The 27,888-nt window shown below is 38.3% G+C and overlaps 1 protein-coding gene across 5 annotated transcripts in view; it reads left to right on the forward strand.

The window, feature by feature from the left end:
- Positions 1–8,316: 8,316 nt before the first annotated feature.
- The window catches only part of EPHA6 (EPH receptor A6), a 496,053-nt gene continuing 476,481 nt past the window's right edge, over positions 8,317–27,888 (forward strand). For 4 of the 5 annotated variants that reach the window (XM_052703498.1, XM_052703517.1, XM_052703508.1 and 1 more), the window contains exon 1: positions 8,318–8,493. In XM_052703498.1, the coding sequence (XP_052559458.1) occupies positions 8,391–8,493 (103 nt within the window). In that variant the 5' untranslated portion in view covers positions 8,318–8,390. Of the gene's footprint in view, positions 8,494–27,888 lie in introns of all 5 variants that reach the window. The other variant, XM_052703538.1, reaches the window with a different exon arrangement.

Here is a 27,888-nt window from a genome sequence, read left to right on the forward strand (position 1 = left end):
CCATATAGTACCACAGACTAGTTGCTAAATTTGGGTCAAATCAGAACACGTGTATCAATTTTTTTTCTCATTTACCAAAATTTTGGATAAAAACTAATATGTTTTGCAAAACTTAGGAAGGTCTTTTCTTTCCAATTTCCCATCAGTAATGCGTTCCAGGTTTCCCTAATGTTGTAGCTGCTGTAGTAACCAAGAAATATATTCAAAACCTTTATGCCCGTAGGAGAAATGCTAGTTGAAATTAGAGTGGGAATATGCTGGGAACCAGGAAGGGAGAGATGCATTCAGAATCAGGACAAAGGGATCAGACTGTTTTTAAACTTTGGTGATTCCAGTCGCCACCTTTTTTATCTGTAACTGACAACAACTACAAACATGATAAATTCAGTTACCTGAGATTAACAATGCTTTTAGCATCTTCCTTGTTATAGAAAAAGACTGTAGCAAAAGTCAAGATAGAACCAAATTTGTCCTCCTGTAGGCTACATTTTAACGCTGACAAGTGATGTTTGTAATTCCTTGCTGTCTCACTTGATTTTTAAGTCCTGAATGCTACTGATCCTGTGCATTCAAAGAAGACAAAGACAAAGGTAATGTGTCAAAAAGGTATTTCCAATCTGCACTGTTAACAATTAAGTTCTCATCTTTTCAATTTTTTTTTTTTTTTTTAAAAAAAACAAAAACAGAAATTAAATTTCAGGTTTTATAAAGAAGGCTTGTTGGCACACAACAGCCTTCTTTAACAGCACTCTTATTTATCATGAATAACATTTGGACACTTACCCAACTACCTCAATTTCTTCTCCTGAAGGTGTTACGCCATTCAGCCTGGAGAAGAGAAGGCTGCGGGGCGACCTCATTGCAGCCTATCAATACCTGAAGGGAACCTACACCCAGGAGGGGAGTAAACTCTTCAGAAGGGCTGACAACAGCAGGACTAGGGGAAATGGATCAAAGTTGAAGGAGGAAAGATTTAGGTTGGATGTTAGGGGGAAGTTCTTCACAAGGAGAGTGGTTAGGCCCTGGAACGGGCTGCCCAGGGAGGTTGTGGATGCCCCATCCTTGGATGTGTTCAAGGCCAGGTTGGACGGGGTCCTGGGCAACCTGATCTGAATGTGGATGTTTGGTGGCCCTGCTAGGCAGGGGGGTTGGAACTACATGATCCTTGAGGTCCCTTCCAACCCAGGCGATTCTGTGATTCTGTGATTCTGTGATTGTAGTGAAAGTGAGAAAGAAAAGCATAAAAGATAAATTTCAGAGACCTTATAAGAATTTTCAGGATGTCGTGGCTGTTCACTCAAAGCATGAAGCCTAAGAACCAGCCTTGGACAGAACAATGTAGTTTAGTCTCACTTTCTGTGCTTTTTCTCTAGACATATATCTTCTATCAAGATAAGTTTGAAGGGTTGATGGCTCTGGGAATACAGGCATCTCCACAGGTATTGAAAAATGTCTACTGATCATAATGACACAATCAGCATCTAATAATGTGAATACACAATTTATTAAACTCTTGAGAATGTAAAAAGCTAGGAAATTCATACGTGAGAATTCTGAAGATAGGCAGACTTAGAGGATGGCTTCCTAAATAGTAGTTAATACAAGTCTGAAATTCGTTATCCATTTGATCACATCTTTAAAAATTAAGCAACTATGAATGCTAATTTGCCAATGCATAATTAGGGTACACAAACTACTTGAGATTTTCACACAACACATGATTTCTTAGAACATGTAAAATCAAGAGCAACCGTTTGAACTGCAGTGTTTTTGTATATATGTGCACGTATTTGAAAAAGGTATCATTTGTTCATGTGCATATTTATTTTTATACAAACACACACAGAGACATACACAGACATAAATATTTAATGGAAGGTAGGAAGACATAATCCCATGTCTCATTAGACTTACATGCAAAATTACCCTGGACATCCAAATGCATCTTTCAAACATAAACTATTTGAATAGTTACTGCTGTCAGAAAGGAAGATGGTGTCCAAGCAAAACTGCGATATTAGGGCTTCTGACACTAAGAAATGCTGGATATTTGATGACAATTTTAAATGGATAAGCTCAGTGACAGATTGCTATCCTGTGAAGTTCAATTAGGAAATTATGACAGCATTCAAAGATTTCTTTTTCATGTTTTAAGGTTTAACTAAAGGTTGCCTGAGAGGACTGAATTCACAGAAGTGATTGTGAATGGCTACTTCTTTTCTGCCAGTGTGAGTGCGTGCCAAGAATAGATGTTTTCAGACTTGCAATAATATGCTCAATGCTAACATTTTTTTCAGAGTTAGTTGGAATATTCTGTGTAGAATGGCTAAGTGACTGTACCAGATTAACTTTGTGGTGGTGTGAAGGACCATTACATATAACTGAAAATATTTGACTCACCATTTCCAGAAGCAGTTACAGATTAGATCAGCCATATTGACATAATTGCGACCAATGTCTCACATACAATATGGTTATTGCAGACTATCACTAGATTTCCATGGGAGCAATTGCTTTCTCTTAGAGGAGATTAGCTCAGCTTGGTGTGCAGAAATGTATATGCCACATCATACCAGTTGGTAAGACAATGCAAGCACAAATAAGAGTTACTGTTCAAACAGAACATTAATCTGTGGTAATGATAAACATGTCTGCTCCAATGCCTGAAGCAATTTCTGCACTAAGCTGTAGTAGGATAAGGGCAAAAATATATGTCTTTATAATAAGCCTAGTTGTTTGCCTTTGCTGTTATTTGTACTGAGCCAACCTCAGTATTCTCTCATTTTCTGCTACAAGGCAGCAGTACCAAAAAGGGAAAAACAATCAGGATAGATTCAAATCTTTAAGTTGATATGGTTTTAGTTCAAGTAAAATAATATACAGCCACAGGGCTTGATTTCAGAAGTAATATATACTAAAGCATGTGATTTTTTTCTATTTTTTTCTGAGGTGTTATAAAACTCAAGTGGTCAGACATAGGCAGGTCCAATAAAACAATTCAAAAGTAAAACTCTGAACTCTGTAGTTTCATTACTATCTACAAAGTGAATAAATCTGACCTCACTTTTGGTTTCATCATTTTCATGAGTATGGCATGAAATTTGAGTTCTTGCCTCATCATAATAAAGAAAGGTCCAAATATGAATGTAAGCATCTTTTACAGAGGTATGTGTTTAACTTTGAAATTTAGGTACTTAAAACTGGGCATTTAATCTTGTAACGGTAACCTAGAATATTTACAGTGGTAAACATTCAATTACGGCTATATTTATTACTACTTCTAATTACTAAATAAATATCTTGCTGCAATCATTAATTGGCTCTAAATATTCTTAGAAAAGAAACTATGAAGCTTTATGTGCTTTTAGAGTGCTATGTAAGTCCTTTAACTTCCAGGAGATAAACAGCTCAGACACAGTCTTGAAGTACGCCCTCACTTAATCACTCTCAGTTATGTCAAGGGGACTATTTGGAGAGTTTGAATAAAATCTCTTTCTCCAGTAACTACAGTTTTTCCTTCTTTTTTTTTTTTTTTTTTCTTTCACCCCACCCCCCAAAAGCATTTTGTTCATGAAAAATACTCTGTTAACATTTTCAGACAGTTTGCAATTAAATAGCTGGAATTGTTGAACTGACGGAGATTGATAAAGCCCTTATACAAAAGCCTACATTTCTTGCACTTCCAAGCTTGATTAGTACATAATTCTGTCTCTCTTGCGTTTTAATTCGAATGTTCTACTAAACTACAGTCATACCTACATCTCTGACATATTTTTGCCCACACTATGAGGAAAATTTTCTCTCCTTCACCATCACTGAGGTCATGATTTATCTTTGTGGTCTAGATCATCCATTCGTCTCCTCCAGACCCTTGACTGAACTCATTCTACTGCCTTTATCTGGAATTCCTTTGCCTTGCTGCAGCACAATTCCACTTACTAAACTGAAATATTGAGAATACTCACTGCCAAGCAATTTGCTACTCTTGGTAGAATCCCAGGACTATTCTATTATTATTAGACTTTTCTGCAAAACATAAACTTTAAACTTTTGCCTTGTCTTTTGATAAAAAAATACGGATGTACGTAGAGATCTACATTCTATTCTATATAAATATAGGATTCTATATAAATATAGGAACTAAAAGCAAAAAAACCCAAAACAAACGATAATAGATGTGCTTGTATCACCCCTTTAAATGGTTATTTTGTTTATTTATAAATTAATGTGGAAATGCAAAAGCAAATTCTTTTTCTCCCCTTAAGGATGGGAAGGGAACTTTTTTGAATGCAGAAAACTGTCACAATCTGTAAATACTTCACGTGAATCACTGCACATACCATAAGCATATATGGGGCTATGGTAGTCACACACACACAAAAAGTATCAGTAGTTCTCCAGTGTTAACCTGTCATTCAGTCTGCTAAAAATTAGAAGTGGTAATAAACTAAGAGGCATACTCATTCAGATGAACATTGTATGATTTCTAATTCAATAGAAATATGAATATACTTTATAAAAAACAAAAACAACAACAAACAACCAGAGCATACATTCAGTTTCTTGGGAAAGTGTAATTTATCATCCTGGGTAGGATATATGCTATAAACAGGTTCAATTCTGGTTACACTGTTGAATTGGCAGTGAGTTTTATTCATGGTTGGCTCAGACCGTTAAGAGATCAGTATTACATTATGTTCTTAATAGTACACATATTATACTTTAGGTTAGGATGTGTGAGTGCTGCTCTTCTAAAACATATTCATGAGGGTCCGAATATCAAAGTAATTTTAAAATCATAGAATCCTATTGACATGTATGGAGAAGGAACTTAAAATCTGTTTTAATCTGTTTTGTCAGTGTCGTAATAAAATGTTCACTTTGATCACACTAGATCACATGCAGTTGTGAATAATGGTTCAAAGGACTAACATACAACACAACACTATATTACGGAGAAATTTTATTTAAAAAAAAAAAGAATAGTTTTCCTTTTTTTTTTCTTCTTTTTTTTTTTTTCCCCAGGAAGTTACAGGAAGTATTATAATTAACATAGCTATGACACATTAAAGGCAAATTATATATACTTAATTATACAAACAAGAAAGTACAGCATATTACATATAATTCTGTGCCCATGTCACATTTCCTTTCTTGTTTTGTTGTTGTTGTTTATTTGTTTTTAGCAGAAAGGAAATAGCAGTGAAGGTAGAATGGGTATAATCCATTTCCAGGATAGATTAAATTATCTTTCATTTTAAGAGTGACAGTATTTGGATTTCCTTGCTTATAAAAAGATACTCTTTAGAAATTAGAATATAAAGATATTAAATCCATTTATATTTGTTTAGCTGGTACAGTTATGTGCTCAGAATAAATCTAAAGCACTACTTACCCGCTACTAAGGAATAATATATTTTGGAAAATACTGGCATGTAAACAGGACTCTACCTATTTATATTTAATATTTTTACTTTCCTCAGTTACATTTAACATGTTTACATATCTGAAGTGCAAAAGCATAACAATTAAGATTTAATTTGGATTTCATAATACATTAGGCTATAAAATATAGTTAAAGCTCCTTTATTAGATAACTGTTTCCCTTAGATTGTGAAAAAGACATAAAAAGATTTTGTCTGTGATCCTGTCACATTTTTCACTCCCTGCTTTTTTTTTTTGTATTCAGGTGTATTCTGATGTGACATGTAGAGACAAAACAAGTGGTAAATCAGACCTTCTAAGCTGCGTTCAGAAAATCTGATTTTACTTCATTATTGACAACAAAAGAGAGATAATGTACAGTGTGCCCATATGATGTTTATGCAGATGTACATGGAGATACACAAGTGCACTTAGGGAGAGTATGGGGTATATGGAGAATGCATCCACATATATACAATGTGTGTTACTAGGGCTGTCTGAGGAAAACCTGCTATAAAAAGCTGAAATGTGTGTCATGCAATAGCAGATGTGAGGGAGAGAATCTCAGTTTACTTTTGCTGAGTGCACTGCACTTTCTCATTAACACATGGCAAGACTTTTTCAGAGGTTAAGGAACAAGACAAGCAGTTGTGTTGCACGGCCCAATTGTCCCGTTTTAAAAAGACAGACTTTGTATAAGACTTCCTGCACTAATTTCTTCTGGCAGCATAGTTGGAAAGCACTTTACTTTAGCAGACAAAGAATCTGAATTCTCATCTATAACCCCCAAGCCCAACCATACAGTGTGTCTGTTACTTTCTTTTGACCTTGTTGTTTCCAAAGTAGAACAATGCTGAGGCACTGTAGATTGCAATGCTTCACAATGTATTTCAGGTGAAGCTCTAAACATTGAACTTTCTCCTTGAACACGTTCACCATGAAACTAAGGCAAAATGCTAATCACTATTCGACAACTAATATTTTTTTCCTTATGCTTTTCCTGTTAAGCTTTCTTTCTGAATAGGATTTCATTTCTTTATGTGAGGTTGTTATTTCAGCTGAATGTGGGAAATTTTGCAGCAGAACAGCTATGAGCTGGAAGGATTCACATAAAAAAATAATAAATCAAATGTGTATTTCATTGTTGGCTTTGTTCTCTGAAAGACTCCTTTGAAAATAATCTAAGACCTGATTCTTAAATCTGTGTTCTGAATATATTCTTTTTTTTCTTGCATTACAAAGTGATTATTTCCACATACAGCTTCTCTGGGTGTCTGTACAGGAGACAGCTCAGGAGCTCAGGAGGAGCTCTGTTGTGGTCTGGTTTGGGACACTGTGACTGCATTATTACTGACTGCATGGGATCTGTGGATGCACAGAAACCTTGGGAATGAAACAGCTTTTCTTCTACACGTGCATTTGTACACTTGATTTTAGGAACTCATATACAGAAATGTGGAACCACACAAAAATGAGGAAGAACTTTTTTACTGTGAGAAGGACACCAAGGCTACCAAGAGAGGTGGTCTTCTCAGGAGATACTCAAGACCTGTATGCACATTGGACCATGCAACCCTCTGTAGGAAACTGCTTGAGCAGGAGGTTGGATTCAATGATTTCGAGACGTCCCTTCCAGCCCCTAAATTCTGGGAATCTGTGATTCCTGTTTTCTCTTTGAATAAGTCTTGTTGTCTTTGAATAAGTCCGAAAATCGAAATGCTCAACTAACAGAAACAGAAGAAAAAACTCCAGCACGTGGCACAGCTCCGAGTGCAGCGCTCACGCAGCGAATCCGTCCCAAGAGCGCGCACTGCCTGGGGTGGAGGCGCGGCGCAGGCCGGCTAGCAGCAGGCAGAGCCGTACCTCCACCTGCCTCACCTGTGCCTGCTGCCAGCGAGCGCCGCTCCGCGCCGCGCGCCAAGTTCGCCGCTCGCCTCCCGTCAGGCTCCTTCCAGGCCCCGCCGCCGCGGCCGGGCGTTTTGCCTTGTCAACTAACCCCCTCTAGCGCCCAGCCGGCCGCATCTGACCCGCGGGCTGCGAGCCGAGGGGGCGCCTCTTCTCCTTCCATCCCTCCCCTCCCCTCGCCGAGGCGCGCCGCGCACCTCACGCCCGCACTCCCCTCTGAGGGCGGCTAAGGAGGGGCCGCCGCCGCCGCCCAAAGTCTCTCCCCCCCGCGCTTCTCCCCGCGCGCTCCCGGCCGCCCGTTTGGCCGGCGGGCCGCCCGTGCCCGAGCGCCCCCGGCGCGGGGCCGCGCCGCCCTCCCGGCGGACCGGTACCCGCCGGGCTAGGGCCGTGCCGCTCGGCGGGGGAGCGGCGGCACCAAAAGCCGCGGCCGGGAGCGCGACACGCAGATCGGGAGCGAGCGGCGGAGATCGCATTAGAGCCGCCGCTGCTGAGAGGGAGAGGCAGAGACAGAGCGGGGCGAGAGGCGGCGGCGATGCCGCCTCGCAAGTTTTGTTGATGCCGCGGGGAGCGTGAGGAGGCGCCCAGCCCCGCTCGCCACCCCGCCTGCAGCCGAGCAGCCCGGCGGCGGGGCAGGACCCTCCTCCGCTATGGGATACTGAAGCCCCTCGGCGCTGCGTCCGGCCGGGGATGAGGCGCGGACGGCGGAGGAGGCTGCCGGAGATGCCGGCGGCGCCTCTACGGGGCTGAAGGGCCGCCCAGCAGCGGGGCTCAGCCCGAAGTTGCCGAAGCTCTCCCCCTCGCCAGCGCCGCCGCCCCTCGCGGCTGTGCGGCACGGGGCTCCCGCACCCCTCGCCGTCTGCCCGCTCTCCCTCATTCCGCCGCCGTGCCCCGGGACGTCGCCGGTGGATGCGCCCGCCCCGGCCCGGGCAGCCCCCGGCGGCAACGCAGGCAACGCGGCGCGCCCCGGACCCCGGCGGGGCCGCGGGAGGCGGGCGGGGGTCGCGCCGCGGCGTTCCCCGCCGGCCTGAAGGAGGACGCGGGGCGCTCGGTGGGCCCCAGCCATGGGGTGTTGCGACGCGCGGGGGCTGCTCTGGAGATTCGGCCTCTTCCTCCCCCTGCTGACGGCGCGCCCCGCAGCCGGCGGACACGGCGCCTCCAACCAAGGTGAGGGCGGCCGCGGGGCCGCAACTTTCCGGCGGGCGCGGGGCTGTGGGGAGGGGGGCTTCGGACCCCGCCGGGCGGCGGGATCGACGGCTCGGAGGAGCGGGGCGGGCGCTGCGGCTGGGAGCCGCCCGGCGGGGTTTTGTCCGGCGGCATCCGCTGGGGGCGGCCCGTGAAAGTTGGGTGCGGGTGGGAGCGAAGCGCGGAAACGAGCGGGGCCGCGGCCGTGCGCTGCCCTCCAGAGCGGCCGAACTTGCGGCGGACTGAAAGTTATCCCCGCTGAGACAGAGCGGTGGCATCCCGCTATGTGAAATGGGATTGCTGAGGGATAAAGCTGGCTCGTGCTGAGATGGCTTTAGGGTGCGTTGCTCACGTTAAGAGACATGGTTGCCCTTAACACCTGCTTTGGCTGCTCGAAAAAATCCTCATTTAGAGCCTTTGTCACAGGTGCGTGCTCATCAGGTCCAGCTGAAGACGGTTGTTGAATTGCTTAGGTTGTAATGTACGTGCTGAAGCAGTGTGCCCCTGGGTTGGAAAGGGAAGCACCCTACTTATAGAAATGAAGATTAAAATGAGCGGCACACTCAGATGGTATCAAATGTTGTTAGGAAGAGCTGGAAAAAAAAGTCAACGGTTGTGAAACATTGTGTTCTATGTTATTGAACATCTGGATAGAGCAAAGCACTTCCATAACTGTTTATTTATTATACATCTCTCTACTTAGTTGTGGAGGAGGTAGGATGCATCTATTTCTGCGTTCAGAGTCCTTCCTACTTTTTGTTTGTTTAATTTTATTTATTTATTTATTTATTTTTTACAATTTGCTTTTGTACAATTTACCTTTCCCAGTCAGGGGTTTTACTGGGATGTGAGTGAAAATGCAGGAGCTGAAGGGCAGCTCTAAATGCTGCTTCTAGCGGAAATTATGTTACCTATTATTCTTGAAAGAAGTGCTGAATATGGCTGTGTTGGAAAGTAATGAGCAAACAGCTTTTTACTTGTGGAGTACTACCAAATTTGTAGTTTATTTATTTTCACGCTTCGCTTTTACATTCTTTTTTCTGTGTTCGTTATATTTACATGGATAACAGTAAAAAGAGTGAATAAAACACTGGGAAAGCAGGAAGATGTGATAGTTCAGGCACTAAACCCTTCAGCAATCAGGATCAGATATGGTAGGGACGTTCCAAGGAATACTATTGCGTTACCTCTTCTGCACTGAATGTGATGGATAATTCCAGTCTGTAAATGGATAACATATAATCATGTTAATGCTCTATTGCTTTTTGTCCTTACTCGTGTTTTAGACAACATCAGATTCTCATAGCAGCACAACGCAGTTCTTTTATGTCATTCTCATTAGTGCTTACTAACGTCTGCCACATTACCACAAGACCTAACAAGACACAGGGATGCTCTTGAAAGAATTCATGTGTGCTATAGAATAATTGAGACATTCTACACGACAACAGTAAAGAATTTTTATTAAATAGTGCAAGTTGGATTAAGATATTTTAATGTAAAATACTAAATTAATACTCAATATTCCTGGGATTAACTTAGTAATAATTTAAAAAAGCAGTTAAATGGAGGAAAATTATTGCCCATTCGCCCAGAGAAAAGTCTATCAAGGTTGGAGTGGATTTTTGATGTTGACATAACTTTTCCCAACAAGTTCAGGTATTGAGACAGTGGGTGCACAGAGTACTGATAAATTTCTTAACTTCTGAATAACTTCTCTTTCTGCTCTTTGTTTTGAAACCTCTAATAAAGAGAAAGATCTCTTGTCTTTGGTTTTGCCATTTTACATAGACTTCTAATTAGTCTAACTCAACCAAACACATGAACTGGAGATATACTGGATTTTCACCCATTTAAAGATGCCAGCAATAAACATAATGTTAAACTCTTATTGATGACTTTCTGTGAAGCCAGAAATTGAATAAAAGAAAATAAGTACAGTGAAGCAGTTGCACATTACGTAGCGTGTAAGTTTAAAATGCCACTGACTAATGTTTAGAATCTCAGCTATGAAGAATATTTTGAAATCTTGTGCTGTTGGATGAGGAAAAAAAAAAATAAATTCTTAAACTTTCATAAGGTGATATTTCAGATGCTGTGTCTTGGAAACATGTTTGCGTTAATTGGTTGGCTTTTCACTAATAGTAGTTATAGTCATTATAACAGCGTAGCTTTACTATCCAAAATGTTTGGCCTTCTGTTTTGTATTTACAAGCATACCAGCACCAATACAAACTTGCAAAGGAAGATTTTGCTCGGATTGTTTGATGGGGGAAAAATGTGGAAGCGGAATAAGCTTATTAATCCAGTCTGGTAAACAGAAAGCCCTTCCTCTTCATTCTTAATGATTTATTTTCTGTTACTAAGCAGGGATTTTCAGAGAATTAATGCACTTCAGTCTTATAAATAACCATGCTGGAATTTATCTTTTTGTTTGTTTTCTGTGAACAAAAAAGATATTTGTTTTGATATAGTTCCAAGACTCTCAGGTTGTCTTTCTTCAACCAGTAAATCAATTCATGGTGTCTTACAGTATCTGTAGCAAGCCAGACAGAAACAATACTATTGACATAGAAGTGAGCTTACTCATTCATCTTAATGGAGTGATAAGTTCAAAAAACAAATAATGAGCATGCCAAGAACTAGATTTTACTGTTAAGAAAAATCCTGTAGGTAAGCAAGGCCATGAAGCTGCGTAGGAGCCTGTATCACTGCAGTCTGAAACTGAACTGCTCAAAACAAAAAAGCTCAATTAATAGTGTGGGTTGAGTGCATGCGTGTTCATCTAAATTTTGATTGAGTGTGACATCTGGTTACAAACTGGTTGTATTATTGCAAGATTTCAGCCTGAGTTGTTGGTTGGTTTGATTGCTAGAACATGCTGGATTGAGCAAATAGTCTCAGACCTGAAGATACAAATAAGAGCCTCAGAAATGTGATCTTCGTGTAAGGATAGAGTTGTTAGGATAGAGATAGCATCACTTAATAGTATGATGCTGTCCTTTGCTAAGCATGCATGTAAGTGTTCCACGTATGTTAACCAGAAAGAATGTTTGCATACCAGTTTCTTGGAAACTATAGTTGCTGTTATCTTTCACCAGACAATTGGTTTCTGAAATAAACTATAGGGCTTGCATACTTCATCATGTCTACCAGTGAACTATAAAAGGAAGTTGTATGCTTTTTCAGCTACCAGGTGTCACTATATCTTGCTAGGTTATGCAAGGTTCGTTTCTTATGCTTCCTTCTAAAAGGCAAAAATATTCATTTCCTCCTGGAAAAAAAAACAACAAAGAAAACAAAAAAAAAAGTTAAGAAATAATGTCAAGCATCAATTCCAAAATTGATATAGCATCTGTTTTCGCATTGATTATGCCTGCTGTAAATTGGGTAGCTTAAAGTATGTAATAGAGCCTTGTGATTCACATATTAAAATCTGAGACAGTTCACTAGTGACCTTGAGTTCTTCATCAGTTCAAAGATGTTGGCCTGTATTTATCCGTATATTTATTTTTAAGTAAGTACAGTCTATCACAGAGATTCTTTTTGAATTCAGTACTCAGAAATTTCTTGCAATTTAAAGAAACCAGGGCTGAGGGTAGAGGCTGAACTTTCCTCTGAATGACACAGATGCTGTTTTACTGATGTTTTACTGTTAGAGGATGCCTCATCCTTTGAGAAATGCAGGTGTTGGGAAGTAGGCTGTCCTGCTGCCTGCATTGTACTCACTGTGGCAGATTCTGCTTTAGTTGTCCAGCTGGTGTTCTTTGTGATCATTTACACAATTAGACCAAAAAAGAAAAGCTATTGCAGTAGAAGTTTAGTTCTCTTTTAAGTATGTATGGAAAACACAAAATTTGCCCCGCTCTATTAAGATATTTTTTTTTTTTAATTACTTCTACCCTATTTGTTTTTCAGTGATAAGGATGACTCAGGAACCTCCACAGATGTAGATATGCACAAAATGACTTTTTTACCCAAAAGCCTAGATTTGGATGCCTTAAATATCTGAGATACCTGAAGTGAACAGAATTGAAGTTAGTGCTTCATGATACGTTCATGGCTTTGTATTTAGCAGTATTAACTGCTGTTTGGATATTTTGTTATTTTGAGCAGTTTAGGATGATTAGTATGGAAATAAATTTGAAAAAGAAAAAAGTATAGCTCAACTGTCAGTAAAGATCTTACTTTCTTCTGTAATTTTGTTCTTTAATTCTCATGTAATTTGGGGTGTGAAAACACCTCAGAGGAACTGAAATATTTCCAGAATTACACAGCTTGGCCCTGTTAAGAAAGGAAGCTAAATGCTGGAAGGAATTATGGAAATATAGGCTGAAGAGAACTGCTGATGGTTAGTGAGCAGTGTTTTCTCCATCTCTCCTGATTTATTCATGGAGATCAGTGTTTTCAGTTTCAGCGGGTGTCATGCTTATGTTAGGAAACATACCAGTGCAGTTCCTAGAAACCAGTGTAACACTAACATGTTAGTGGTGATGGTGGAGATGGTGACTGCTCTGTATTTGCTTCCTATTCTAAATTCTTTCCAAAGGATCTGCTGCTGGTTGTTCTCCATCTGGACCTCAAAATCAGAGTAGCTGTACTTCAGGTTTGATCCAGAATGACCATTCTTACTTCCTTATGAATTTAACTGTCAGTGTTTCAACATAAAACTTTGTTTTTTGGCACATCAAATAGTTTTCAAATGAAAGAAGGAAGGAGTTTGCAAGAAATTCAGTTATATTCCTATGGAAAACTCCTCCTCGATTTCCAGGTACATATTTTAGATCTAAATAATTCGTTACAAACTCTGAGGGCCCTCCTGGGTATCTGATGTCAGACTTCTCAACGGTGAATTTTAGAGAAGTCAGTTAAGTAGATGTTTTGTCAGTAAGATGTACAGTGCATTAATATTCAGTGCATTTTGTAAAATTAGAAGCCTAATTTGATTACAGTCTCTTTTAACTAATCACCTATATTTAGAAGCTGATATACATATGCTGTTTGAGAAATACTGTATTATTCTTGGATCCAAATATAGCACAGTTAGGATATTTCCTTCATTCAGCTGGATGTGTAAAATGGAACGTCTCCATTAGGGTCGCTTACTCTGCCTTGACATTGACATAAAGAAGAGGCTGGCCTTTTGTTTGCTGTGCCCTTTAGTGCGGAAATGCACGATACGGAGATAGAAGGGTGAACAGTACAGAAATACAGAAGTAGGGAAAGAAATTATTTGGCATAAATAATGCCAAATGCATTATGCTCTGTTATCAGGAAACCACGTATCATGTGGAAGAGGTCAAAGAAAGATATCAGTTGTGAACAAGGCATCTTCAGAAACCATTTTTGAACTTGTAAATGGTACACCAGTCTTCATAGTGGAGTGTCAGAACCGAGAACTAGTAGTGAAGATTTCTCTTGCATAATAAAAACATAGGGTTTTTTGCAGGATTTCTTTTTGTACAATGATCTGCACAAATTAACTTATTTAACTCTATGAAAAAAATATTTCTCAGACTTTTTTCTTAGGTTGCTTTTTAATTTCTGAATGATACTTTTTTTTTTCTCATGGCTTTTGCCTTTGTCAACTTTGTGACAATTTCTTAAAATTCTGAACATTTTAGTAATGTTTGTTTCAATTCTTGAATAGATTTGTATGACTTTTTAGTAACCTGAACACCTGTGTTTGTTTAATATACTTAATTTGCAAATACTTTTTTCATTTCAATATTTGTTCCTCAAAATAATCATCAGTCCATCTTCTATTATAATGATGCCAGAATATTTCCAGACCATACCATACAAAAGCCCCTAAAATTTAACACTGAAATTACCTTCAGCTGGCTCGTTTCTCTTTTAACCTCTCTAGATAGCTTTCCAGTCTACCTCTTATTCCATCAATCCTTATACTAGTTCCAGTGATGCTTTCGTTATTGCTTTTGTGAGACCTTTTCTTGTGTGTGTGTATGTATGTCTGTAGGTAGACTTGTGCTTTCCCATGTCTAAGAATAAGTCTGTTTAAAATAAAGGCATTAAGGAGAACTCTTCAATTAATGCAGCATCCATTTATAATGCAAGTACAACGTTTAACTTGCTGGAGAACACAGCTTTGAGGCTAAGTTGGCTTTAAATCAAGTGTCTATTTTATTTGGGTATCTGAAGCTCATCAGTCACATTGAAAAAAACAAAAACAAAAACATTTTCCTAGTCAGTTGGAAAAATTATACTGAATAGTCTCACTGACACAATGTAAAATATCAGTATGTTAGCATTTCCAGCACTTATTAAGATCTCTGGATTTGGACTAAATTCTACCATCCCATAAGAAAACAAAAATACTGAGCACCGTGATAATATTGATGATTTAATCATCAGAGGTTTATTATTTTCAATCGATGCAGGCATTTTTATTATGCTTTAGATGCTTTTATATATAATAAAGAAACACCACTCATGCAATCAATGCACAGGTGTTTTTCCTCCCAGTTGGTGATACTGTGAAAACAGTTGCCTTCTCTTGAAACAGTTGTTTCATGGTACCTGAAATTTTAAGCTAGCAGGAACCACAGGTTTATATGTCGGGCTTTTTAAAATCTAATTGCATTCTATATACATAAAGCCCCAACAGTTGTCATTGTTTTTAAGGTAATAGGGTCTTTTGTCTTTAAATTGGGACCAGATTAAAAAGCACTGCAATATTGCTGCTGTTTCTTTTGACAATCTAGTAGAGTCAGTTTTGTAAAATATCTTTAAAAATATTTCATGAGAAGATTATATTAGGTTAAAAAAAAAAACCAAACTTCCTTTCTGTAGAATGATCTTAGGATTTTGAAAGTATTTTGTCTCTAGTTATAAAAACACAAAATTCACATTTATGAATTCTGAAATCTTGATTCAAAGCCACAGAAACATTTTGTTTTTTACAAAATGATAGTGATAATATAGTGTAGAATACATGTATGAACATCAAGCACAAGCTTGAAACTTGGCGAATCGAAGCTAAGGTACTTCAGGTCTGAATGTTTCCCTGTAAAGAGTAGTGTATCACAAAACTTGTTTTTAATCCCAAAGTCTTCACATCTTTCTTCCTCACTCTCACACTCCCCCTGACAAATACTTCTGTCCCAGAAAAGAGGGACAAATACTTTCTCCGCTGTGCGAAAGTTCTGTGTTACTGTGATTTTAATGCAAAGAAGGAGCACAACTGAAATTGTGATGAAAAATTACTGTTCTTGCTTTGTATTCTATACCAGAGAAGGCTGTGCTTCATTTGCTCACCTGGTCACATACTGCTTAGTAATGTATGACCGGGACTGGTCTCTTCTTATTTGCTCATTTTGCCATCTAGCCCAAAACAGTCCCAGCATCAGAAACATAGAAAAGGTTTTCCTCTTCTCTCCTTTCACTCTCCTTCCCTTTCCAGCAGCCTCTCCCACTGCCTCCCTTGTCAGGCTAACTGTGTGCACTTGTAATTCTAAACTGAATCTGGATCTGATGAACTTGGAGTGAGCCTTCACTTTTGCAAGTGGATTATAGTGAGCTCGCTAATTACGTGAGTCAAAAAACACATGTTAAGGTTTCTCACTAGAAATGTTAGGTAATATATTCTAATTATGCTTATCAAGCTCCGTAATTCTCTAATCAATTTGTTAGTAGCAGAATGCTTAGTACTTAATCTCATTTCAGTTTTGATGGTTACTTTAAAATTTCTGATTATAAACAGACATTGTGTGAACAATACATATTTAGTGAAGTTCAATAGTGGTTTTATATTTGACATTTGACAGCTAACCATTAAAATTCTATCTATCTGTTTTCTAGTGCTCACTTTTCCCTGCTCCTTCCACCTTATGGATGCAGTAAAGTAAGAGAAGCAAGAAAATAAAAATGTAATTGGTCATTAGCAGGTATATCTACTTCTAGTCAGAAAACCAGGCTATATGTTGTGTTGGGAGAGATTCTACTTCAAGTCATTAAAGAAACAAGAATTTAAACATGTTATACTCTTTACTAAAAATTTTTGGTCTGCGTTTAGGTAGATTTATTAGTTTTATTTATTCTGAGCTGACTGAATTCCAGACAGTTTTTGAAGGTGTCTACTCTTTGCTGATGGTTTCTCCAAGAAGACTAACACCAGATTAATGATGACCAGATGCACACCTGCTCCTCATGGGTCAGTGCTACTCTTCCTTGGATACCATAGGTGGTGCTTAAGTGAAAAGTGCTAATACAACCGAAGCAATCTAGAATGTTTTAATATGCAGACATGTTAACTGCATTTGTGATACAGCATTCCTTCATTGAAATTGTAGAAGATTAAGCTTAGAATAAAATCATAGCTGTGTCGATTCTATGCAAAAAGAAGGATGGGCAGAAGCACCATTTGTAACAAGCTCCTCTGAAGATACATACATAGAATGAGAACATAGCAAAAGGTAGATTTACTGGGAGTTTCACAGCTTCAATCCACTTAATGGCTTCTGCTCCTAGGACAAAAGGGGAAAAGTCACATATAGCAAACAGTATAATTGAGGCTAAGGACCCTTGGTTAGAGTGTACTTGCTGCTATAATTTCCATTTTCTGGCTGCTGGATATTTCTTAGTTTAAAATAAAGGAATAAAAGAGTGAATTAGAATGCATTCTGTAAAATAATGCACTAGCATTTTAATCTTGGTACAAGTGATTAACTCTCTGATATGTACCAATCCAGTTCTCCCAATGCATTCCAACTGCTGATTTAAAATAAAAATTGCTGATTTAAAATAAAATGAAAGAAATGTTTTGGCTAAAATTGAAAATTATGTCCAAATATATTTTGGACATAGTAGGAAAAAAAAGTGAAAGGAGATCTAGGCATTCTTTCTGTAGGGTTTCCACTCTGTTTTGTTTATATTGCTGAAACTGTTAAATGTTTACACGCCAGAATGATGCAGTAGGAATAACTACTAGGAGGATTATATTAGTTTTAATCATTCAGTTTAGTGGACTTTAGTTCTTGGAGGAACATTTTATTTAGATAAATATATGTACTGTTAATATTTAGAAATGGAGAAACATGAACTTCTAAACCAAACTTGATCTCAGATTGTTTTCATATGCAATGAAAAACTAAACCCAATTGCTGCAGAGACGACATAAAAATATTTTTCCTCCGAATTAAAAAAAAAAACAGAAAAAAAAAAGTTTTATTCCCTAATTTCAGAAATACACTGAAACGTCTGTGTTGTGGTTTAACTCGACAAGTGCTGAGCACCACACAGTTCTCTCATTGCCCCCTTCCCAGTGGGATGGGGGAGCAAACTGAAAAAACAAAGTAAGAATTACTGTTGAGATAAAATTGTTTACTAAGATAGGGAAAAGGGAAATAGTTACAACTATATATTAGTCTATACATTAAGTGTTGTGCAAGTAATTGCTCACCACTATTAATGTCATATTAATGGTTACTCTTAATGAAGATGACTATAATTGTGTTATCATATGTCTCCTTTTTCTGTAGGCTATCTAAAGCTAAGGGGCATCTTGTTTAGAGAAGAAAAATGAAAGCTAATGGCTGGAATGAATGAGTCAACATTTCTTGCTGCTGTTAATACGTGTCCCTGTGCAAACATTATACTACATACAGAGTTGTTTTTCCAGTGTTTAATCTCTTTAAAACAATTTTTTTTCCCAATATTCCTTTCAGCCTCTGGATTGAGGAGAAGAATTAAAGGCCAAAACTTTTATCTTAGGTAGCCAGCTTTTGACACCCACTGCACATTCTAAGCAATCAGTTTTTCATATGCTCATAAAAAAGCTTCTGTTGACTACTCTGAGAGCTATCTTTTTCTGAAGTTTAGGTTTCTTGTGTTAAATTGAGTATCAGGAAGATGTGATACTTTCATTGATCAACTGTACACCTTCTATTATGTGATACACTCAGGATCTGACAGACAAATGGAGATAGAAGTAGGTACGACACCTTAGCTTTCAATGTATACTTTAGCTAAATTCATTACATTTTTTTTTTCTTCTTGTACATAACTAAGTAGTTCTTTGTTTGGAACATTTTGAACCTATGTTAAAAAGTTGTCAAAACGCAATTTGTCAAAATGCTGAATGCAAAGGAATTGAATTAAAGATTTGAAACTTTCTTGCCACACTGTGTGTCTTAACAGTCTTCCTGAAGGCAAAACATCAATCCCACAGCAACAGAGGCTTTATCCACTTGGTTCAAGTTTGACCCCTGCAGTCCTAGAGTCCAGCTATCTTTGATGTAGTCCATGAGTCTTAGTGTCTTGTATGCTGGCTTTTCCTAAATGTGGGAATTGCTAATCCCATTAATGTAAAAATATAATTAATATGAATTTCCTTTATGACCTTTTTTTTTTCCTTTTTTTTTTTTTTTTTTTTTTACATTTTCAGAAGATCTTTACTTTCTTCCTCTTCACTGATCATTCACATAGAATGCTGGTTTGTTTAGACTGACAGAATAATCCTCTACTAAATCTGAATTAAGGCAAGAGAGACTCCATTTTACCTGGCATAGGCATAAGACATGAAAGCATGCACTTTGCCAGTAAGTTGTGTTAAGCAACAAAGGAATTTTGAAGAAAAGTATATTCATTTAGAGGTTACACAATGAAGTTGTCCTCTCTGGGTTGCATAACTGCTCCAATGACTACAACCTCTCATTCTTTAGCTCCTAATAACATTACTTGTTCTTCTTCTCTTTTTATTTTTCTTAATCTTATTCTTCTAGATGATTTATGTCCCACAATTTCCCTTTATTTCATTGTTCCATTCCTCACTTTGCTGCATTTGACTTGGGATGTTTGTCTTTCTGAGGTCTGTTGGGATGAGAATACTGCTGAAAGCTTGCTGCACTTATTGATTTGGCAACTAGGAGATACAAGGAGAGAACCTTTTGCGCACCTTCTCTGTCTTAGATTGCAGTATGCTTGTTTGCTCTGTTGCTTGTGTGTCAGCACAGTCAAATGGGTATGTAGAGTCTGTTAAACTTGGAATGCATTAAGAACAAATAAGCTTTGGCAGTGCCAAAATTTCAGTGTAATATAATGAACAAGTTCAGCTTGGATAAACGTGAACTTATAGCAAAGGACATCAGTGAACTGCTATCAAGATACTCCAAATGACAGAAATACTAGTGTTCGTTAATTAAAAATGCAAAACATATTTTCCCTTGTCTTGCTCTTGGAAATATTTGAGCAGCTTTATTTGAAATGTTTTCTCAGAAATGCATTTCAAACATTTAAATATTCTATGTTGAATTCGGAGTGAACATTTTAATATGCAAAATATTTGAAAGGTAAAAAAGTGTGTTTGAAAATGTTACTTAGGTAACCTGAGTTATAGCCATGGTTAGAATGGAGATCACTATCACTCTCATAACTATTTTTCCCCTTTTTTACTTTCTCATGATATGCTTTTTTTTTTAAGTTATAGTAATGTTTAGTCTGTCCATTTTACTAATAATCATTTTCCTTACAAATGTAGTAACGAGTAGTTTTAAATAATGTCCTGAAGCCTTTCACTAGTGAATTTTTAACATACTAGGGAAAATTAGCAACTAATTTTTAATAGCTGTAGTCTGATAGATTTATCTTATATTGGAGAGGGGTGCCTCAAGAAATAAAAGCTGATTGAAACTGGTGACACAGATGGACATTTTGAAAGCAGGAAAGAAAATCAATAATAGATTAGACTTGATTAGATGTTGACATTTAGAACTACACACAGAGAATGTTAAAATTTACTAACAGTCTTCTTCCTGATTTGCATTTCTACCTCTACTCTTTTTTTCAGATGTATTATGGTACATACATTATAAAGGTTAATGAACAAATGATGATGAAATTACCATATAGATCATAGAACCTTTCGAGTTGGAAGGTCCCTTAAAAGTCATCTAGTCCAACTCACCTGCAATGAACAGGGACATCTACAGCTAGATTACAGTATTAAAGCCCCTTGCAGCCTGAACTTGAATGTGTCCAAGGATAAGGCTTCCACCATCTGTCTGGGCAAGCTGTTTCAATATTTCACTATTCTTACTGTGATATTTTTTTTTCCCTAGAAAATCCATATCCAGCCTAGAGCTCCTGTCTTACAGTTTTAAACCATTTCCCCTAGTTCTGGCACAACAGACCCTGCAAAAAATCTGTACTTTTCTTTCTTACACCTCCACCCTCACTTTGGATATTGAGAAGATGCTGTCAGGCCTCCTTGGAGTCTTCTCTGGGATGAACAGCTCCAGCTCTCTCAGTCTGTCCTTGTAGGAGAGGGGTTCCATCCCTTGGATCATTTCTGTGGCCCTTCTCTGGATACACTTTAACAAGTCCACATCTCTACTGAGAATTCTACCTCTGAACACAGTACTCCAGGTGAGGTCTCATCAGTGCAGAGTGGAGCTTCTTTTGATGCAGTGCAGGATGTATGTGGTTGGCTTTCTGGGGTGCAAGAGCACATTGCTGGTTCATGTACAGCTTGTCATTCACCAGTACCCCCAGGCCCTTTTCAGCAGGGCTATTTTTCATCCTTACATCCCCCAGTTTGTGCTCATAAGTCGGGGTTGCCACAGCCCAGGTGCAAGAACTTGGATTGCTCTCAGATCATCTGATTGGTGAGGCTGTAGCCTAGAGGGATGCATGTTTGATAATCTAGTTTATTTTATGTGAAAACTATTTCTATTTATTTTTTAACTTATTTTTATGAGAAATTTTGAATTTCGTAATGCTTAGTTGCACCAGAATCATTTAAGAAGTGATTTTCCACCTTGCCTTGCTCCATACATTTGTTTGTAAGAGCAAGTTTCTTTGTTATCTGCACTTGAAAAGTGTTTTGTTTGAAAACTGGCTTTTACCATTTGAGAAGATGACTTCCTTGTCAGCAGAGGACATCTTCAGCAAAACTGCAGATGACATAAAAGCCAGAAGAAATGGCTGATAGGCCAAAGGGCTGTCCTGCCATCCAGAGGGCCCTTAATAGGCTGGAGAAATAGGCTGACAGAAATCTCACGAAATTCAACAAGGAGAAGTGCAGAATCCTGCACCTGGAACAGAATCAGTCTCTTGTTGGTTGTGGTCAGTGCCAGGACAAGAGGCAAAGGGCACAACCTGGAACACAGAAGGTATCATCTGAACGTAAAGGAACACTCCTTCATGGAGTGCTAGCATAGGCTGCACAGAGAGAATGTGAGGTCTCCTCCTAGGAGATCTTCACACACTGCCTGGACAGGGTCTTGGGCAAAGCCTAGGAGGGCTTGCTTGAACAAAGTACTCTGGAGGTCTCCTTTAACCTCAAGTATTTTGCAACTCAGCAAAATACATCAATAAAAGAACCTGAATTTTAGCAATGGACATTTCTGTCCATTGTCTTGCTATGCCCAACAATAACTGTAGTGAATTCTAAGATTCCCATTGCATCTAATTGCATATCCTAGAAAGTAGGAATGAAAGAAAAAATCCTCAAGGAGCAAAATATTTTCAAAGCAGAACAAAATACCCCAAAACCTTACTGTGTGACCATTTACAAATGGCAGTGGTTGAAGTAAGTTATCTGGAGCTGCGTTCAGTCAGCATGTCCTTGATTTCATTTATGTTGTAGTTCAAAAGTGAAATGTTTGGTTTACACAAAAGAGAAAAAGGAAAATGGTGGAAGCTGATTTGCTGCATCATAGAGGATCAGCAGAGGTCTAAGAATCAGACATTTACCAGGTGTTATGGGATGTGAATGGTACCAATATTAGTGTTTAAAAACTAAATTAGAGCCCAGGAATGGAAAATAAAGTTAGGGGAGCAGACGTATTTCTACTGGGTTATTGCAGTTAAGTGGATGTGTATTTATTTTTTTCTCCCCTTTTCAATTTTTGGAATTTCTTTTGCCTTTTTACCCCTAAAAAATGTTGACATTAATACTGAAGTCTGGTGAGGTGTTCTGATAAGGTCTCTGATGAGAAACCTCTCTGCAGGATGACAAATTTGTGTGTTTTGTTCGTATTCTCAGGGTAAGAGCAATTGCAACCACCTGAGAAGATGAGAATTTTCTCCCCCTCCAGATCAGATCAGATCAACTACCAAAGCAGTTTCCGGTTGGAAATTTTTACTTAACTATAGCATGCAATATTAGGAAAAAATTCTTCTCAGAAAGGGCGGTGAGGTTTTAGCACAGGCTGCCGAGGGAGGTAATGGAGTCACCATCCCTGGAGGTGCTCAAGAAGCATGTATGTGTGGCACTGAGTGACGTGGTCAGTAGGCATGGTCGGGATGGGTTGATAATTGAACAAGATAATTTTAATGGTGTTTCCAAACTTTATGATTCTGTGATTCTATATACTTAATCTAAAAAAGAATAAAAATGTCCTGCTATTGGCAAATTCTGCATAATAATCATCAGTTAAGGGCCCACTTAGTTAAGGGCTGTGCAAAAAAATGGTTTTTTGGTTGTTGTTTTTTTTTAATTTAATGTATTTTAAGCTAGCTACATGAATACTTGACTCTTTGACCAAAGGGATTGTTTCTTTTCTGACATCCAGTGATCTCATATCCAAATGAGATACGATTACTCCAAATTCAGTGAATGCGTTGCCCAAATAACCTGATTCTTTGAACTGCCTGGTACTTGTTGAAGCTGAAGTCATAGTGATTCAGAAAACAATTGCTTTCAATGTTTGAGCTTCAGGGTCGCTACCATATGGAACACATTGAAAGGATTTTGATCTGATTTAAACTAAGTGAAAGCTATAGAAAGTGTTTAAGACACCCTCTTGATATTATACATTTTATGAATAAAAAATACTGTTGTTGGTAAACTTAATGGAAGTAGTGTTCTCTAAGGAATGGTAAACATATTTATGCAGTTGTAAGGATGATTTTCATTTGCAAACTACTGTAGGGAACTTGGTTCAGCAGGGGTTGGATTTTAGAGGTCCCTTCCAACTCCTACAATTCTATGATTTTGTGATTCATTGAAGTAAAATGATAAAACTTAATACTAAACCTCCTGAAACAGCAGTGGGTTTTTTTTTGTTTTGTTTTGTCTTTTTTTTTCAAATTTTGAGATGGAACAGTACATTTCTGAAAAGGAAGAAGAGAAGACTGTAGGAAGGAGGAAGAAAAGATTAAAAGTCAAGTTCTTCTGACTCTCTCTTACATGAATATTCCAATTTACAAAATTTCGGGTTTAGTTTCGGAGAAAAAAAAATTACACGTGTAAGTGTATTGGTTTGTACATTCCAAGGAAGTTCTGGGTGTTTTTAAAAGTGTGTTAGTAGAGAAAATAAAAGGTTTTATTCCAGTGTAGGATGGGGAAGAAATGTCATGAACTTGAGCTCATTGATTCAATTTTTATTGCTCAAAACTGCTACAGTTCATAAAATTCAGTTTTACAGACTATTAGTCCATAATGTGGGTTATGTCCTTTGGAGACTTATGTTAAAGATAAATGGAGTCGTTCAGAAAGATCTATGTTGTAGCTTTATGGAGGAAGTTCAAGAATTATTTAAGTGCTCGTGACTGTGTTCCAAAAGGAAGTGGGATAAGAAGAGTTGCCAACACCTTTGAAGTTAGGAAAGGAAATCAACAGTGGAAGAGTCTGTTTATCCTTTAGCAACAGGCTTAGTTTCCCTGGATGAGAGGAAAAAAAAAAAAAAAGCAATGTTACTGGTTTTTTTGGTTTGTTTGTTTTTCTGTTGCTCACGACAGAGAAGGTAGTATTTGCATTAGTGATATGTGCTAGGACTGTTTACACTCAGCATGGAGTGTCTGTAACAGGAACACAGGATTGGAAAGGAGGTTTGTTATAACAAGCAGATGCCTCACCTGACTCTGTATGAAGAATTGATTAGTTGTCAGTTTCAGTCTAATTAATTGACGTTTCCTCATTCCCATTGGATGGTTTATAAAATGTATTTATAAACTGCATTTGCTAGTAGATAGCACCTACTTGCTCCTTTGCTGGTGTTCCAGTTACTGTTGCCTTTACCTGTTCTTCTTCCCTTTTTGATTTGTCTGCTCTTGAAAAAGTGCGTCCAAAAGCACGTGTGGTTTTGTAGGTGAGATTTTACTTCTATTGAAAATACCTGCCACTTTCTGTGGTGGAATTTGTCTCCTTCATTACTTTGTCATTTGACTGGGCCTTGTTTATCTTGTCACCAGCTAATATGTGTGAGTCTTAATCTTCTCTGTTTGCTGCTAAATTTTTTATACACATACATATATTTATATGAGGGCTGCTCTGAAAGTAATGCCTCCTACTTTATTATGTTGGCACATGATGTCAGAGGCAGAAATTGGTGCTATGGCAGTAGACAGTGAACCTTCCCACCAGTATTCCATTACATTTTATTGCTGTGTGACAGCATGGCATTCCTCCTTGTGGAAAAATTGCACCCATTGACATTCATTGATGATTGCTGAATGTTTATGGAACCAAACAATGGATATTAGCATAGAGAAAGATGTACTGCATGGGCCACATTTCCATAGCAATGATGCCATCACAGCAACTGTGAACCAGTGGCATGCAGACTCTTGTTCATTGCTGGTGAACATGCACACGTAATGGTAGTTACTGTGTTGAAAAACAGTGCTTTTGTAGGTGAGAATTTCTCTATCAAATAAAAGCGTTATTGTGCTTTTTGTATCTGCTGTAGTTTCCATGAAAATAAATAGGAGACATAACTTTCAGAGCAGCTTGTGTGTGTATATTTAGCTCCTTTTGGATCGTCTTACTATTTCTATTTGATGTCCTCCCTTTTTTATTTTACAGAAAGAGTAATTCCTTCTCTCCCTATAACTCCCTACAAAGTATTCCAGCCTTCAGTTGTGTGCATAGTGCCTCTCCCATGAAAAAGTCCTATTAGGTCAAAACTACTTTGACCAAGGACATTTCTTAAACATTATATAAGGTATGTCTCATGACTAGTCTTTGAGAAATTGAGTGAAAATTGCAAAGTTATATACTTTCTGTCTCAAATCATGCCTCTTATGTACATCCTCACCTCTTCTGCTCTCTGTTTAAAGCAGCTAAAATGCTTTTACAGCTTGCTTCAGTTTCCTAACTCAGATTTATTTCTGACATTTATAGAATAAAATGTACACAGTATGCTAGAATATTGGCTATTTACACAGTGTTGTCACACAAATAGTAATTTAATAATACCTTAGCTATAAAAACAAATAATCTTTCATGACTTTTGTCGTTTCAAAATACTTTTCTATCTGTATAATTCTGAATTAAGCCTGGAAAACACAGTGCATTCTCAAAGTCAAATTGAATGAAATTATGCTCAAATTCAGCTGTAATTTTACCTTAATGCATTATAATTCAGATATCAGGTTTTTCTTCCCTAATTTGATTCTTCTTGGCTATTAGGATCACTCAGTACTTACTCTGCTTTATTGCACTTAGATGAAATAAATTAAGCTGTACAGCAATATAAAAGATAATATTCATTGTTATAAATTTGGCGTTTACATGAATGAAACATCTTAAATTCCCCCTTCATCTGTTTTAAATTAAGTATGAGATTTAAATCACTTGTTCTGATTGAGAGCAAGCACAGGAAATGAAGGGACTGTGGACAATCAAAAAAGCATACTGAGATTCTCATCAAGGCATTCATTATTGTTGGTGGGAAACAACGTTAAACAATAATTGGTTGCATTCACATAGAGGGTAGAAAAACCTGCCACGAGACAGTATTATATTCATAAGCTGAGAATGACTTTGAACAGGTGAACAAGGGAAAGCAACTTGCAGAGTACTTTCAAATTGCTCAGACACCGTGGTAGGTAGCTCTTGCAAGAAAAGAAAGGCCTTAGATAAATGACGGTTTATAAAATATGTATAATAAATCTGTGTTCAATAGTAGGTATTATCTCCTTTTATCTTTTTTCTTTTTTAAAACTAGGCTTGTGGATATATTCTTAACTTTCATCTGTCGTTGTTTTGACTGGGTTAATTTTCTTCATAGAGGCTTGTATGATACTGTGTTTTGGATTTTTGATGAAAATAGTGTTGATAACACACTGAAGGCTTAGCTGTTGCATGGCAGCGCTTGCAGAGAGCCAAGGGCTCTCCTGTTCCTTTACTGTCCTGCCAGCCAGGAGCTGGGAGTGCACTGGGAGCTGGGAAGGGATGCAGCCCAGACAGTGACACAGACTGGCCAAAGGAATGTCGTCCACTACATGTCCTCATGCTCAGCAACAAAAGCAGAAAGAATGAGGAAGAGAAGGGCGTTCAGAGCAATGGTGTTTGTCTTCTCAAGAAACTGCTGTGTGTGCTGAGCCTTGCTTTCTTGGGAGTGGCTGTACACCTGTGAGCCCATGGGAAGCAACAAATAAATGCTCTGCTTGTAAACATAGCTTTTGCTTACCTAGTAAACTTTTTGTCTCAGCCCATGAGTACTTGCACTTTTACCTTCTTGTTGCTCTCCTTCATCTCAGCTGAGGAGAGTAAAGAAGAAAGTGTGTGGTACTGAGCTTCCTGCTGGGATTAAACCACAACATCATCCTAACACCCTTCCTTTGAACACCAATTCTTTCCATCTCATTCTTTATTTAGTCTTTGTTATAATCTCACTCATCTTTAATATATGTAAAGAAAAAATACATGTAACAAAATGCATTTGGGCAAAAACAATTCATAGATTCAACAGCTTAAACTAATGTTTGTTAAATCTACTAAGGATACTACATTTACTTCACAAATACTCTATCATTATTGAAGATGAAAGCTTGCTTCTTGCAGATCGGCAAGATAGGCATTTATCAAGTCTGAAGTAGAAATGAGGACAGTTTAGTTGTCGTAGTTTTAATATGTGCTGTAAATTGCCATATTTTGAAAGACTGTGATTTAGAATTTTGGAAAAATCAGTTACTGATGATATATTTTGGAATTTAGATACAGTTCTGATGACAAGTCATTTTAATGAGAGCAAATATGTGTAAAACCTATTAGCTGCCTTTTCTTTCCAACTCGTACATTATTTCTAATGTGCATGCATCTTTTAATGCACTCAATGTTTGTCATCTTCCCACACAGCCCAGCTATCCATTAGCACTTTTCAGTGCACTCCCTAATTATATGATAGTCTCCAATCCACATTTTCCTGCAACCCCAGTTCTGCTGTTAATTATTTTTTTGCTGCTCAGTGTAATTTTTGCTTTTCCTTTTTGGTGTTCCTGAAACATTAGCCTTCAGGCTAGCCATTTCTCCCTCAGGTAACTCAGTGTATCTTTGGATCCTCTTAAGCTCTGCCACCAACTCTGTAAGACTATATGTCCTTTTAGCCACATCTGTTCACGTTATGCTCCTGGAGAATTCATTGTCACACTGCTCCAGTCCACCCATTCAATCCATTCTGTGCTTCATAG

This window comes from Tympanuchus pallidicinctus, unplaced genomic scaffold (assembly GCF_026119805.1).
Source record: "Tympanuchus pallidicinctus isolate F22 unplaced genomic scaffold, pur_lepc_1.0 scaffold10, whole genome shotgun sequence".
NCBI lineage: Eukaryota > Metazoa > Chordata > Aves > Galliformes > Phasianidae > Tympanuchus > Tympanuchus pallidicinctus.